Raw genomic sequence first — 17522 nt, forward strand, 5'->3', positions numbered from 1 at the left:
CACATAATAATACTCACATAACATTTTAAAAGTTACTTCTTACCATAGTAACTCCATCATTGGCTCATCGCAAGCCAATGTCTATTCAAGAACTTAAGTACAAAATAAATTGCACTCACCTTAGCCTTGTTTTGATTCAATCCCAATTCTTTGATTGTTCCAGAATTTGTTTAGGCTCACTTTCTACATAAACATAATTTTCGAGATGAATTTCATAAGCCTAAACCTTATAACTTGATGTTAATAACTCAGACTAATTTAATAAGCCAAATTTTAGCTTTTCCTTTAAGAGTGCATCGATGCACTATGGGTGCATCGGTGCACAAAATAGCTTCGAAATATCCATGCATCGATGCACCCCTTAATGCATCGATGCATCTTCAAAATTATCTTAGTGCATCGGTACACAATCATAGTGCATCGATGCACCTGCCCAGAAATCACTATTCATGCATGAAAATTCACTATATCACTTAAATTCTTCATGTTTCATTCCCTTTCATATTCTTAACTCAAATATACATACTTAAACTAATTTATATCCATTTATCTCATCTTTAACCTCAAAAATCCATCTTTCATATAGAAATCAATAACCATACCAAATTTTTCATGTTATCCAAACTTAATTCTAACACTTCTAACTTTTTATTCTCATAGATGACAAGTCAAATTCATCATCCAAATTCATTTAAATCTTCCTATTCAAAATTTCACTTCAAAACCCATTTTCTTTAAATCTTTTCTTGCACTTGACTACCTATTCATTGAAAAAATTCATTATATACTCAATAAAATTATTTATATACGAATTTAGTATTAAAATTACCTCAACAATAGTAGGAAGACTAATGGGTTTACACGACCGGACATGAAAAGGGAACGTTATACCACGCCCAAGACTGAAGAAGAAGGAGACATCCACCTATAACATTTTTCAAGAATCAGTTGCTCGACATATTTCCCTATACATAAATGCCAAAACTGCATATCCCCAACTGAGTGTGCCGACAACGTAAAAATATGCGAGGTGACGCAACCACATACAATGAACTATGTTGCGATTTGTTTGGGCATCAGGATCCATCATATGTGTTGTAATATGAAAGCTCGTGCATACATTTTAACTTGTTCATCGGAGGCATCGCAACTCAAATGTTTAAAAGTTGTATCCAACCAATTTAACGATATTCGACCACCGTTGAAATTAGGCAGGACATATCGAAGATACCCCTCACACAAGAAATGCCAGACACCATTCGCCTATTCAGAAATCACATACTCATCTACCGGAAGCCCCAAATGTATGTAAACATCCTCCAGCGTAATAGTGCACCTTCCACACAAAAGATGGAATGTATGTGTATCTGGTCTCAACCTCTCAACCAGTGCAGAAATAAGGTTGAATTCAAGGTTACAGTGCTCTTCATATTTCGCTACATAACCGAATCAAACCTCGTCTAAATATGACTAGACACAAGTAGGTATCTCTAACTTTACGTTACGAATGAATGGATCTAATATACGGTGTATCTTCTAATTTAATAAATAGTATTCAAAATATAAACTAATACTAAAAATTAAATAAATAAAGCATTCACAATAATTAAAATAACAACACAATTTAAAATTGTTACTGTATCAGTAAAATATCTCGAGATATGATTTCCATCTAAACCTAGCAACCCGCCTTCCAATTTATGACTACAAAAAGTAATAAAAAATTAGTACAATAAAATTTAATAAAATAATAAATTATTAAATAATTATAATATAATAGAAAATATTTTACATTCTGAATATAAAGATTAATAATAGGAAGAATGAGAGAATTGGAGATTTGAGTGTGGCTTGAGGGTTGTGTTGAGTGTGGTATTTATAGGAAGAGTGGAGGGGGAGACGAGTGGTAATCACTGTTAAAGATGGAGGGTTGTGGAAAATCTGCGCCTTTTGTACGTGTCAGAACCCCGTGAAGGCGCTGATTGCGATCTAGGCTTTTCCCTTACGTGGTGCCAGTTCAGACAGAACCCCACGAAGGCGCGATGGGGATCCGCGCGTTATTACCACTGTGTCATTAAGGGTGCTAGATCGTTAATATTTAGAAAGATGATGTTTGACATGTAATTAATGGTGATATTTTGGTAAAAACACTTATTTTTAAAGGTACAACATGAGCCAGAGCCCCCACTTTTTAATTTTGTAATTAAGGGCCCCTAAAATTTTAATTTTATAGAATATACCTTATTTTCTACTTTCTATAATTGAAAAATCACAATTTAATTATTTTTATGCTTTATTAATGTAATATTAGATTAAATTTATGTAATATAACTTAAAATTTGGAAAATAAAAAATATAATTTTGTTTTATATGACTTATTTTTGAGCTTTTGATAGAAGTTTACCTAATTTTTTTTAATTTTATAAAATAGTCATTACTTTTTAACTTTATAATTGAAGGCTCATAATTTAATTATTTTTATGGTTTATTGATATAATGTTAAATTAATTGTTTAAAATAATATAATATGGTTTCGTTCTATATGACATTTTTTTAAGGTTTCGCTCGGGGCCCCAAAAATATTAAAGACGACTCAGCTAAACATATTTATTGGTAGAATCTAACATCATATAAGATATTGGAAACAATTATAACAAACATGAAATTAATATAATATTTTTTTATCCTGGTTGAGTCTTAGGTATGTCCTGACCATGACTGGAGGAGTCATCTCTTACCTATAGTTTTATGTACAAAATATATATATATATATATATATATATATAATATTTTTGGAGAATAATAAGTAATTTAGGAGAACATGTAATTTGAGAGAATAAAGACTAAATTGATAGAATTTTTAAATGTGAATGATTAAGTTAATTGAATTGTTTTATAGGTTGATAGAATTAGTATATTATATAAATTTAGGGATTAAAATTATTATTACACCAACTCATATCATACTTTTATTTCAATTTTAACGTTCAAATGACTTGTTTATAATGATGTTTTTAATTAAATGATTAAATCGTAACCCGTAAAAGTGACCTATTTATAATGTTTTTAATAATGGAGTAGCGTGAGGTATAATTTACCGTAAAATAATAAAGGGTTCGTACATGTAATGCCATAAGGCTTTCCTCATGTTATCTGGCTCTCTAATAAAAAAATTTGAGAAATTAGGGTTTGCCCCCCAGCAAAGCTGCAATAGTGGTAGAAAGCGAAAGTCATGTTTTTATATATTTATTTTATTATTTTTTTGAGGGGGTCATCATCTTTCATTAAGTAAGATCCTTTAGTCGACAACCGAATGGGTAATACTGTAATGCGTAAGAACATAACGTAGTCGGCAAGCGTATAAGTCAAGAAGATTCAATGCATAATTTAAAATAAATAAATAAATCGAAACTAAATTCATACTCTCGTCAAATGGCAGGCAAGTCTGAAAAAAAAGGTGTAAAAACCGTCCCTCCAACTTGGTTAAAAAATATTGATAAATTCATGGTCCAATAGAACCTGGCAGCCATGCCCCCAAGTCCTTTCTCCCCCTCTTATAAATACTGCCACCCCACCTCTTTTCTTCCTCGCCATGTGAGCTCTGAGCATAAATTTACAGGTTTTTAATGGAGTCTGGACCGAGTATGGAAGAATCTGTAAAGCTCAGGAGGGATAGCGCCAGCCATCTCAAGGTGTTTTATTTCTCGAAATAACATCTGTGTATGGCGCTATCTATCCTGAGTTTCATGGGTTCTTCCTGCTATATATGTAATCTCGTGCTGTTTCAGGTTCAAGAAAATGGTAATTTTTTTGGTTTTGGTTTTACTTGTCAATCTTGTAAAGCTGCAGGTTTTCCCCCTTGCTTTATGGGGTAAAGGGTACAAGATCTTTTTGGGAATCCTATGGAAAGTAAAAACTGATTATGATTTTCCAAGAAAGGGTTGGTCTTGAATTTTCTTTTGTTCCAATATATTTTCTCTCATCTCTCTTGAAATTTTCTCGGTTGGGTTTTGTTTTTGTGTCGTATTGCTATGTATTTTCTTTCTAGGTTCAACCATACAGACTTATCTGCAACAACGAAATCACTCCAATGCATTTTCTAGGGATTTTTTTCCCATATTGCAGTGCCGTAAGCTAGGGTTTTGACTTAAATTTGTTTGCAGGCTTTTTTTACTCCTGTACGACGTCGTCGAAGTCGCGTTCTCATTTCCACAGTCGTGTCCTTTGTGGTTTATTTCTTAATCACCATCATTATCTGTCTTATCAAGCAAAGCAAATGCGATGCTGTTAATTAGTGATGGAATCTAATTTTCTCCATGCAAATGAACCATTATCGAATAATTAATGAAGCTTCTCAATTTCGGGTTGATGATGATGATGATTCTGACTTTAGGTGATCCCATCTCTTTCATGCAAACGCAGTAATCCCTTGTCTTCCCCAAATACGTGCAAGGCTGGCCATTAAAGGACAGCTGTATGGCTGGGATGAATTGATTCGAGGATGGTGGGAGTTTTAAAAGGAGATTGATCCGACTTTAGGGCACAGATATGGGGAACAGGAGAACCAAATCTGGTGTTATCATCCTCACTGTGCATATCATTTTGCCCATGTAATACATGCATCTTAAAGGCAAGGGGGAGAATGTGCTTCAACAGAGCACCCACCTCTCTACAGTTTTTGGAGATTAATCACTCTTTTCATCTTTGCGTGTGAAAGATTTTGAATAAACACATTGCGGTGCATATAATTGTATTTTCCACCTCAATTTTCTTTACAAAGTCTAATAACTTCTAGAGGCGAGAATCCCTGTAGCTGTCTAATTGACTTACGAGTATTATTTGACTATATTAATTTTAGAGTTACTTATTATAATATAATATGTAAATGATATACTATCCTCCTTAATCATCATAGATTAAAAAAAGTATACTTATTTTTATCACATGGTATCGCGTAAGAATTGTCTCTGAAAAAGTGTTTTATAAAAGAATAAGTCTGAATATTTCATGATAATTTAATCATTAAATATAAATTTAAATACATCTTGAAAAAAAATGTGTTGTCGATATTCCATAAAGATGACTATATGAACTGATTGTGGACCTGTGGTAGTACAATAGAGGTGCACCATTTTTTTATTATTTTATAGAAGCAATTAATTTAAAATAGAAAAAAATCTTGAATTATAATAAAAATTTACAATTACAATCATAAATTTAGAACATAATTAAAAATATTTCTTATAATTATTTAAACAAAATTAGTAATTTAAGATCTCATAAGTCCATATAATGAAAGATTAAATATAATATATTTTTTTAAAAATAAATATAAACAAATCTGATCGTAAAACGGGATCAAACTATTAAAGATCACCAACAAACTGTAAATCAGACTCAAGCGACATGAAAAATTATCAATGAACGTAAATCAGGTATTCAAATCTAATTTTAGAGTACAAAGTAGGGAATACCACAAGATATCAGATAAACGCTCTATTGATCATTCATGACGATATTAAATTAATACTTAGAAAAAAGATAAAAAAAAGTCGAAGAATCGAAAAAATGTCAAAAAATATAAGAAAATGTGTCATAAAGACTGATAAAAACGTGCAATAAAAATAAACTTATTGAAAAAAAAGATGTGATATTGAAAATAAAAAAATAAAGAATTTTGGTGATCGACAACTAAAATTAAAAATAGTATTGTCGTCAATCAACAAAAATAAAAAAGATGTAAGTGACACATCAGTGAGAAAAAAATAAATTTTTTAAAGATTTTTTTTAAGTGCACCACTTGTTAACAAATCGTGTAAATTAAATATTATATTTGATTGCATTAGTGTATAATGATTTTATATTAGAGTCGGAATAGAAAAATTCATAAAATAAATATTTTATATACAAAGATTATTTATAAATTATTTTTTATTAAGTTAAGAGGATTACAAAGTGGTATAATATTTTAAATGCTTTCAATTATTTGACAATGAACGCTCAATCATCCTGTTATAGTTGCTGGTGTTCGAACCCGCGACCTTTAAGAACAACGATTCTTTTAACCGCTGAAATAAATTAGTTTGTGCTTATCTATAAATTGTGATAATATTGAAGGAGTATCACTTGTTAATAATAACGCGGATAAAGTAAATATTTTTTAATATAGGATAATTATAAATGAAGATATTTATTTTAAATATTATATATTATTTGATAATTAATATTTAAATATTTTATAATGGTCGATGTTTAATCTTAAAAAATATGTCATTTCTTTAACCATTAAATATTTTTTTTGATTTATGTAAAAGAGATAAATTTGATAATATTAATATATAATAATATGTGAAAGAGATAAACTTATATATATATATATATATTAATTGAATAAATGGTAGTAGTGTTAACAATGTTGGTGATGATGGTCTCGATGGCATTTATAATGACGAATTCCAAAGATTTGTTCATCCATAATCAATCGAGTAACGATAATACAGCATTTTCCCCAAGTTGAAGAATAGGTCCAAATTATTATTATCAGATAATATATGATTTTTTGTGATAATTTGAATTAATTAAAATTAATTAATTTCAGATCAAAATATACGAAGGATCCTTGCAAAGGAGGACTTTGATGGAAACAAATGAATTTTAATCGAGCCCATTAAATGGGAAAAGTAAAAATAAAAAGCTAGTGTTCCCAGCCCAATATCCTTCACTTGCCTCCGCTGCTGCTTCTAAACCCCATCCCATTGAATTCGATATCATTTTACAGAATTTGCCACCACCCGCCACTCTCGTTTTCACGGCCGCCGACATCCTCCGCCCTTCTCAGAGCCACTGTAGAATGACTGCAAGCAGAGCCTTCTTGTTGAAGTGATTGAGTTAAGCAATCTAATCCCCGCCCAGCCTCTTAGTACCTAGGCCTGTAGACTAATTGATCATTCAACGGAAAGTTCGTTTATATACCAAAGAATATGATAAAATTTTTCTGTTCATTTGATTAAGTGAATGAACACAAACAAATGGTTCATTCGTACATATATGTTCGTTTAATTAAATTAAATCTGAAATTGTAAGTTATATTATTGGATTTTATGTGGTTACTGTTGTTATGATTTATGTGCGTTTAATTTCATTTGAGTTCGATTCGTTCAGTTATCATTTTAATGAAAGAGCGTAAACGAGCACGAAAAATAACGAACATACAGAAACAAAAAAAATCTATTCGACTAGTTGTGCAAGTTTGTTCGTTTCTTTAGTTAAAATTAAACAAACGAACATAAACATCCCTTCATTTAATTCGTGTACATGCCTATCATTACCCAATAGCCGAAGGACTCATTGCCAAACCGGCATGGTAAAATCATAGTCATCCTTCATTTAACTCGTGTACCTTTTCCTTTTGCCTATTTTTTTATGATTACTATTGAACATTCGAAGTTTCAAAGTATTTGGTCATTAATATGTCTCCTACTTTCACGACCTGCTTCATTCAACCAAACAATTATTAAGGGCCGTAGTTATTTGAAGTTGATAAGGAAATGCATCCATCTTTGAAATCTCCCCACTGATGTTAGGTTTAGGAAGCTGTTTTTCTATTTACCATGTCTTCCTTGTTTTAAAACTTCGTTATTTGAATATTTTTTTTATAAATTTTTAGTCAATTAACAATATATACATGACCCGTAAATATAATTACTCAAATACGAATTTAAAAAAAAAACATTTACTTTTACAATTAAAACCACTCAAAAGATTCTATTTTTTTACCTCTTACACAAGGTAAAATGATAGAGATGTTTCGAATTATCTTGATGTTACCTCAGTTTTGTGAACTAAAGGCAAACCTATAGTCTTTATCTCATGTTAATAGGATATGTACGTAATAATGATCAAATACATAATTATATTAATTTCATTAACTATTACGTCAGCTCTTATGTCGAATATTGACAGTACGAGATTTGATTGATATCATTTAAATATCTAAATATTTTAATTGAGAAGATTAAAAAGTTGATGATTAAACTAAAATTTATCGTAACTAAGTGATTGACTTGTTAATTAAAATATTTAAATAGTTAAATATTTTAAAACTTATAGGTTTTAGTTTTTTCATATTAATCGAATCGATTGAACCAGTTGTATGTATCGCTGGTTCAATTTTCTGAATGAGGTGCATCATTCTGACGATGGCCAATGCGTATGTATATTGAGTTAAAATCAATATTGTAGCAGAGGATATAAATGCTTTTATATATAAGTCAAAGTTGTTGAAGAATTATCACCGCCCCCTCGTTAGAACATCATTCGGTGGCTAGTACAATCCTCTTGTCCAAGTGATTGACTTGTCAGAAGAATTTGATGGAAGATGGTTCGGGATGACAAAGAAATCACTATTAAAACCAGTTTTCATGGAGAAACAAGGGTTTACACACGAAGGCATGATTTTATGTTTGATGGATGAATTTTAACTTATAAAATTTCAAGTGTTAAATTTAAACTTACAAAGTTTTAAGCGACAAAATTAAATTTTTAATAAAAATCCATAAATAAAATTTAAGATATATGATAATTTTAAATTTTGGAGGACTGCTTATATCCTTCCCTACTTACATGTGCTGTTTGTTTTCATTGTTAAGGCGAGCATCTGTTATTTTTATTAAACGGTAAAATTTTTAAAACTAGACATAAAACAAACCATGAAACTTATTATACTGATCCTTGTTCTTAGGATCTAGGAACAGAACATTAACGCAAACAAAGCTATAAAATGCTTGAAACCAAATCCAAGTAATAAATCTTCGAGGACTTGAGCAAATGGCTGATGCCGGAGTGCCTAATGCTCTATGTTTAACATCGGGGCAGATCGAGTGGTGGAGGCTGCACCGTCTGCAATATCCCGACTCCGTTCTCGACTAGGAAAGCTGTGGCCAAACCCCAAGGGAGATGAGTGTCTATATGACAATGAAGCAGCCAGATTCCTGTGCATCAACATATGGAAGCTGTTTAATTTTGACTTGAGAGGAATGTACTAGGTATTATTATTTATGTATTTTTGGCATGTTACCTGGATTGTCTGCCTCGAACCGGATGGCAACCCAACCACCAGGAGGTGTTCCGATTGTATTTCTCTCTGGCGGATCGATAAGGTTGAATTTGGCCGGATCAGTTTTGGGATTGAAGTTACCGAAACCACTTCCACAACATAGAATTGGTAGCCGTGAAGATGCATAGGATGATTTTCAATTGTGACAATACTCGTATCCTGGAAGACTATTTGTACCTTGGAACGATACTTTAGTTTAAAGAGCTTTGTTGCCTTAACAGGTTGCCAGAGACCTCGGGGCACATTACCCGAATAATCGAATTGAATGGGCGGAAAAGGCGGAAAGTCGGTGGTGAAGATACCGGGCTGACCTTGGTAGTAGGCCTGCATTAAGGAGTTCCTTCTCGGTAATACGAAGGAGACATTGTTGATGCTAGCAGCAAAGCGAGTTCCATTGGGGCCTTGGCATCGAGGGCTATTAGGATTTGTGCAATTGATCAGTCCTAAACCCACTGTGAAAAACAAGCTCTCATCGATCTCGAGTGGAACCTTGGCCTTGGAAAGACTCCTTAGCTGTGCAGTGAATGCAGTTGCAGTGGCCGTGTCGTTAAATCCCGGTAGCTGAGGGAAGACCGGTTTTAAAGATTGCCCTTTCTTTGCACTGCATGGAGCAGAATTATATTCAAGGATTGCAGTCGTGGTGGTATTGTCGAAGGGCGCATTGGCGCTGTTGTAGGCATGTGCTGCCATGTAGTAACATGCCGGAGTCTGATCCGCGGTAAGAAGAACATCGGTCGTCTGGCCAGGAGTTATCATTATGACATTCGTCGCGAATGGCTTGGTGTAGGCAGCGTCAATGGCTACAACAGTTAGTTTGTGGTTAGCCACACCGAAGAACATCTCTTGATTCAATGCAGAGTTGATGATCCTCAAGAGAATCGTCTCGCCTGCCTTCACGGGAAATATTGCAGTTTCTGCATTTATAATCGGTCAGTTACTATATCATCTCCTGCCTCGATGCTCGTTTTTCGATTTAAAATGGCGAGAACATACCTTTGCTTGAGCATCTATATAGATCCCCTGGTTGACCATTAATTGTCAATGCATCAGATATATTTGGAGCAGCTCCAGTGAAAAGTGCCAGCCTTAGAACATCCATTGGATTCCTATCCCACCATTCTCCTGTTTATCATCATTATCATAGTCCATTTGTGTTATGCTATATATATATACACTTATACATATACATATATAAATATATGTATGTATCTGTACAAAGATCGAAGACAAAGTATTACCAAGAAGAAGAGGAAATTCTCTCTTGGGCATAGGGAAGGGGTACGGAGAACCCAACTTGGGATATATGATCAGAGCTCCATAAACTGTGGCTCTAAGCCATCTGCTATGAGCATGCCACCACAAAGTCCCCTCCTGGTTTTGGATGGTAAATCGGTACGTGTAAGACTGTCCTGGTCGGATAGGACACTGCGTCACAAACTCGGGTCCATCGGCCCATGGATTCCGCAGTTGTCTCACTCCATGCCTGATTAATGGACTGTCATAAAATGATACAAACAACGGTATAGTTGTATTGTATAGTTTGTTATAAAGATTACCAGTGGAGGGTGACATTGTATCTGGCTCTGTTTATAGCTGTGATCACCAGAGTATCGCCGTCTCGCACTTCCAATGTCGGCCCCGGGAATTGCCCGTTCACCGTAATCGTACTATGTGTTCTGCACAGCCTCTTCACTGGTCTTGCTTCAACCTGTTTCCACAAGAAAAGGGGTGAAATTTCAACAAGAAGGTATTGTTGTACTTTATTGAAATCATGTAATGAAGAAATCGTACAACAAATTCATGGAAGTGAATTGCTGCATCTGCAAAGGATACTAGGAAAGCAAAGAGTAAAAGAATGCTAAAGAACAAGTAAGAGGAGCTGCATGGTTTTGCACTGAGTTCGTGATACTCCATTGCTTTGAGGGACTGTTCTGTGAGCTTGGTCTTCATGGAGAGCAGCTATTTATACTGTGGAAAATGCAGGAATGGACAATAATTTAACCGTTTCTTCATACTGGAAAATTAATATATTATACTGAAAAATTAGGTTTCAAGTCAACCAGAGAAGTTAATTAGTTCAAAGAAAAAGTTAGTGTAACCGTGAAGAGGATTTGGTGCACCCACTTTTGGACCAATATGAATCAACAAAGGGAGATTATGTATTCTTGATTCTCAAATGAGACTACTTGTGATCTGTCACAGTGCTGTCATCACCCATCAGCATATACAATGATGGATAGAGGATAATGTTGGGACAATATTTATCTTAAAAAATTTAAATTCGCATATATTTTAGATATTTTTTACGTTCGTCTTTGAGTATATACTTCCATAATGAACTGTGGACCAACAAATTCTATGATTTTTTCAGTAAAAATACTCCAAATTATGTTTTGGCATATAATGTAGACCAATCATTTTTCCACCTCACTAATCACTATCTATTTGTTATTATTTTTAAATATATGTATTGGTTATTCGTTTAGAATGAGTGTATATTTTTCTATATTAACGTTTAGAACGAGTATAGGACAGGTAGAATGAGGTTGAATTTTCGTTTGGATTTGGTAGAGGAAACTTAAATTATGATTTTAGCCCTTTTATGTTCAAGCATAAAGTTTAGTTTTATGTTATATTTTAGTATTATTTGATTGTCTATTTTTATAATGTCATAAATTAATTTAAAGAGTTGATTATTATTATTATTTTTGTTAAAATGAAGTAGATTTTTATTAAAAAAAACTTCGATAAAAAATACAAACATCTTCAATTGAATAAGGTTTTTTAAGGGGTAAATTATGTCAAAGGTTCGTAAACGAACTAAAGTTACATGGGCAAAAAAATCCAATAAATAAGATTTTTTTTTTCATTAAACAGAGAGATATTATATGCTACCTTTAGAAGGTAAGACTATGGTGTCTTTGGGGAGGTAGGTATCGCTGAGATTCACGATATTACTGCTAGTCAAGAACCAATGGTCTCAAGTAGTTATTGAATCGGATTCCACTATGGTGTTAATAAGCTTAATGGTGGTATGGATGACTTATCCACTTTTGGTTTTCATTTGCAAGCAGTGCGGGATAACTTAACTACTAATGTCTCTTTTTATTGTTGGTTATGTTGAGCATAATTGTAATAAGGTTCACACGTTAGGCTCTTGGGCTCTTAGTTCTGGGCGTACCTTATTTTATGACTCGGTTTGTCCCAAGGTTATCATATCTGATGTATTCAATAACGTTAACTACTAAGGTCTCTTTTTATTGTTGGTTATGTTGAGCAAAATTGTAATAAGGTTCACACGTTAGGCTCTTGGGCTCTTAGTTCTGGGCGTACCTTATTTTATGACTCAGTTTGTCCCGAGGTTATCCTATCTGATGTATTCAATAACGTTAATTTTGGATAATATATATGTTGGACACTCTTTTCCCCTTAAAGGACTAGAAGAAATTTTTAACGAGGTTGTAGACATTAATTTTTCATTCTATTATTATTATTATTATTAAAATTATTATTATTATTATTACACAAATATTACAGGACCAAAATATTACAAATCCCGGAGCCCAATAACCCAACCTGTTTACAACCCCAATCCAGGCCCAACCAGGTGGCCCAGCCAAACCCTAAAATCAGATTAGGGTTTCATCATATCAACCCCAGCCGCCAACTATCTCAGTCGTTGGATTGAGAGATCCAACGGTTCACAGAAGGTCCAGCATGAAACCCTAGGGTTTCATAACCCTAGGTTATCATCCCAACCGTCGCCTCCAAGCTTCCAACCGCCTCTGCCGAAGCTCCTTTTCCAGATGCCTCGTCCAGTCGCTGCCAACGTTCCATACTGCCATGACGCCTCAACCGAAGTCTCCAGAAGGTCTACGCCGGCCGTCTACGTCGCTACTACATTGTGAGTCACCACTATAGTTTGGTGACTCACCGAAGCCTCCTCCATTGCCCGGTCCGAGAGCAGTATCATGGTGGCCTATAAAGGCACCGATCTTGTAGAGAAGAAAAAAACACAGAGGAAGAACGGGTGCAAGAAGAAACAGACAACAACAACGAAGACCGAGAGAACGAACAATAACCCCAAACGTCACCGGAAACCTTCGAATTTCGAAGGTAAAAATTTAGATTTACTCCGATTAGGAGTTTTTTTAGGGGAAACCAAAGCCAGATTCGACATTGGGGTAGTCGGGGCTTTATTGTTGGTGGCAGCCGGTCGGAGACCGGTTTCCCTCCAACGAGGGAAAACCAGAGGAAACAAGATCTTCTCTCTCTAATGAGAGAGAAGCAAAAAATGAGAGATTTGGCCCCTTTAGGGCCGGTTATAGGGTTTATATACCCTCATCAAAACGACGCCATTTTGATGAAGGGTATATGCGTAATTTAGGGGATGGTCCAATTACGTCCGTAGTGCTCAAAGTTTGTAATCTTTACGATTTAGTCACTATAATTAATTTCAATATGTTTTAATTTGATTTCTTAATTTTATTTACTTTATACTTTAGTCCCTTGCCATGTTTATATAATATATAGGTAAAATAACCAATTTAGTCCCTTATAATTTAATTAAGTTTTATTTTAATCACTGGTTAATAATTAAGGGTTAATCACACTATTAGTAATTATATTTTTATAATAATTCGAAATTATGTCTATTAATTTAGATTTTATATTTTAATCCTATTATTTTAATTTTATGTGTTTTAGTCACTATTTAATTGCAATTTAATTTGTATTATTATTTCAATTTCAATATGTTTAAATTAGTACTTTGATTATTATTTTATTTTATGTTAGTCATATAAATATATATTTGATTAAATAAAAATGTTTATTTATTTTAAATATTATGAAAAGGGTTGTCTTAACTTAACTAGAAGTCTTATTTCAATATTTTTAAATAAATAAATATTTTAGTATTCATATATAATTATTTTAGTTCTTTTCAAATTATTATATTTCATATTTATTTAATTTTAGTCATATTAATATATGTATATGAATAAGTATTATTTAATTAAATTCACCAATTAATTAAATAATAATATTTATTTATTTTTAATTACTAATAAAGTGCGGTCTTAAAATAACTAGACGTCCTATTCTTTGATATTAAAAATAAATAAATATCTTATTTATAAAAATATATATATTTACTTTATTTTTATTATTTTAAAAAAAATCATTATATTCTTCTTAATATTTATTTTTAATATCAAAGAAAATGACAGTCTTAATATAACTAGATGTCTTATTCTGGTATTTTAAATAAATATCCTACTTATAAAAACCAGAAAATACATATTGTTTTATTTAAATTATTTTTTAGGAAAAATTATTATTTTTAATATTTATTTATTTTTCAAATATTAAGAAATGACAGTCTTAAAGCAACTAGATGTCATTTTCTGATTTTTAAATAAATAAATATTTTATTTATAATTTATAAAAATTATTTAATATTTTTTCCTTCCTTAGAAATATCAGATTAAATTTGAAATAACACGATTGTAAATTAAATTCATATTCGAATTCTTAAATTCTATTATTAGAGACAATTTATAATCAACAGATACCAATTTTGGGCGTTGTGGGGGGTGCTAATCATTCCCCAAACGAAACCAACCACAAATCCCTTTTTATTATTAAAAATAATGAATTTTTGGTTAAACGCATACTAGTTTATCTTTTAACTGATGTTTTCTTGAAAAATATTTTAAAAATGATTTTTAGGTATTCAACCTACCTAATCCAAAAGGCCGATGGCGACACCAAAACATTTTAATAAAAACCATTTATTCGCCATATTTTTCCCGCCAAGTAAAATATCGTGCCCGGACAAAAACCGGTTACGACAGCTTGGCGACTCCGCTGGAGAACCTGGTCAAACCTAAGTCGATTATATATTGTCTCTATAATTAGAAATTGAGAATCCAATTTTATTGAATTTATGATTCTTTTTATTTCTTTCAATATTTTTATATACACTTGTATATTTATTCGTATTTAATTGCTTTTAAGATATTAATTTTTGTGAAAATTTCTCCTTACACACAACACATACATTACATAACATAAGCTTTATAATCAAGCTTGTCCCTTTTAAGTGGGAGTGAAAACGACGTCTTCGTGAGAATTTATTCTCCGTGTCAGGCATAGAGAAATGTGTCCCCTCGAATTGAACTCGATCCGCTTAAGTCTGTAGTGGACTAGGATTGAGGGTTTGTCAGCCCAAGGGGCACTAACAAGGACAGTTCGAGTACCTTTACTCCTAGTACTGAAACACTGCATATAATAAACCCTAGAAATTCACCCGATCTAAGACAGTACTGAACTTCTGTCCGTAGGTGTACACAAAGGAGAAATAAGTTCCAACTTTTTGTCTTTTTAATTTATTTGATTTTTTCCTTTTTCTGAATAAATGCATGCGAACTAGTAATCATGTGATTAGGTTAATTTTTCCCAAACAAAGCATGGAACTATAAAGCATGAGGTTATGATTTATACCTTGATAGATAGGATCTTTTATTTCCATTAATTGGTACTAACCAATTTTTTTTTTCCTTTCTCATTTTTATTTTTCATACATTTTGTTTTTCTCTAACTTGTTTATATTGATTTCTTTTGTTTGCATTGCATGATCATGGCATAACCAAAAGGTGTTAACTTGAAAGACTGTTCATCAAATTGGAAAGAATTCATAAATGGACAAAAAGTTTTATGATCAAACAAAATATGACGCAACCAAAGAAAGATATCATGAGGAAACTCTGAGGATAGAAGCGAACTATGCACACAAATATCCTGTTATATTAATATCAAAAGTATTCCACAAAGATCCTGTTAGATTGATACCAAAAGCATTCTACGACAAGAGTATCAGGCAGGGCATTCAAAATAAAGGAGGTTTTTATGAAGCTCAAGCATGTTATTTGAAGGATCAAAACAAGAAATTGAGCACAGAAATGGAAACCATGAATGAAGATTTCTAGAAGATTAGTCAAGCCTTTCAAAATGCTGGCATAGGAAATACCCAGAAGAGTGGATAACAGGGGTCACCAAGTTGAAAAAGAACTGCAACATATATGAAGATCTTGTCCAAGAACTTGAACACAAAGGTTCTCTTACAAGGGAAAATGAGCAACTCCGAGAATTGACACAGAAGATGAAGAAAAAAGAGAATGGCATGGAAAAAGCCGCAGTCCCGACAAGTAATATGGCCGATGAGTTGATAGACTTAGCTGACTTTACAAGGAATTGAAGCAGACTGATAACTCAACTTTTGAGCATGAATGGAAACTAACTTAGAGAAGTTAGAGGGAAAGTTATCCCCTATATATAAAGTTTTGTTGAAGTTAGGACTGAAAGCTATCTCATACATGTAAAAGTTTTGTTTGATGCACGGAAACTTTTGTGTTCAATGAAATCTGTTCTAAGATGATCACTCTTGAGTAACACCTTTTCATACATGCATTTGCATTTTTCATCTTTGCATTTTTTATTTTGCATTTATACTTTTATGTTTGCTTTTGTATTGCACAATTTGCATTTTTATTGTAATATTCACATATTTACATTTGCATTTTGCATTTTTTTTATTTTTACGTTTGTATTTACATTTTCATTTTTGCATTTGCATTTTGCATAATTACATTTTATTTCAAACTATTTTACATGCATTTAATCATGACAACGTGGAATAATTCGTGGAGAATTCCATGACATAATTTTTGAAATAAAAGTGGAGCTAACTTAGTCTTCCTAAAGAAGGATAAGAGCCATGAATGAGATTTTAGCAAGGGTTGGTAGAATCGAGAAACTGCAAGAGCAACTTATCAAGACTCAACAAGAAATGACTGATCATGCAAAAAAATTCCAGGTTGATTCAAAAGAACAAATGACCATGTTAATGGACATGATGAATGATATGATCCATGGAGGGAAACCCTTAGAGGATCCCGCTGTGAATGCTATTAATGAGGTTCTAAATGATAATGACGAGTTCGATGTGATAGTGTCTAATGATCAAGAACCTATTAGTGAGTATGGTAATTCAAGACAGCTTCAAGATTTGGTCCCAAGAGGCATTGGTGAATTAATGGTGAATGAAGAATCAATGAAAGAAAAAAGTTCTGTTGTAAGAAATAAGCTTTACCCAAAGAAAAAGGGCATAGAAAATGGTCAAAGGCTGATCAAGAAGAAAAAGAATGTGCAGGGTTTTCAATTTCCTCCCTTCCACTTTTCAGGTGAAAAATTGCATTAAAAATGCTCTGAGCCAGATTAACTACTCCACGACTTGTTCAGCCACAGTAGCCTCCAAATGAGAATTGGACCTATAAGAAGGTTCCTTGGATAAACCAGACTGGAATTCCAAATTGTTTAGCTAAGGTTCCTGGTAACCTTGAGG

General features: G+C 32.7%; 1 protein-coding gene across 1 annotated transcript; it reads right to left on the minus strand.

Annotated features, from left to right (window-relative positions):
- Window positions 1–8806: 8806 nt before the first annotated feature.
- On the minus strand, window positions 8807–11084 carry LOC120148184 (laccase-3-like). The gene is given in 7 exon segments (XM_039161355.1): window positions 8807–8990; window positions 9077–9211; window positions 9214–10029; window positions 10109–10237; window positions 10354–10598; window positions 10672–10823; window positions 10907–11084. Coding segments are annotated over 7 exon segments (1767 nt in total). The 5' UTR covers window positions 11066–11084; the 3' UTR covers window positions 8807–8859.
- Between the last annotated feature and the right edge of the window lie 6438 nt (window positions 11085–17522).

The sequence above is a fragment of the Hibiscus syriacus genome, unplaced genomic scaffold, assembly GCF_006381635.1.
Source record: "Hibiscus syriacus cultivar Baekdansim isolate YM2019G1 unplaced genomic scaffold, ASM638163v2 tig00110954_pilon, whole genome shotgun sequence".
NCBI classification, from domain to species: domain Eukaryota; kingdom Viridiplantae; phylum Streptophyta; class Magnoliopsida; order Malvales; family Malvaceae; genus Hibiscus; species Hibiscus syriacus.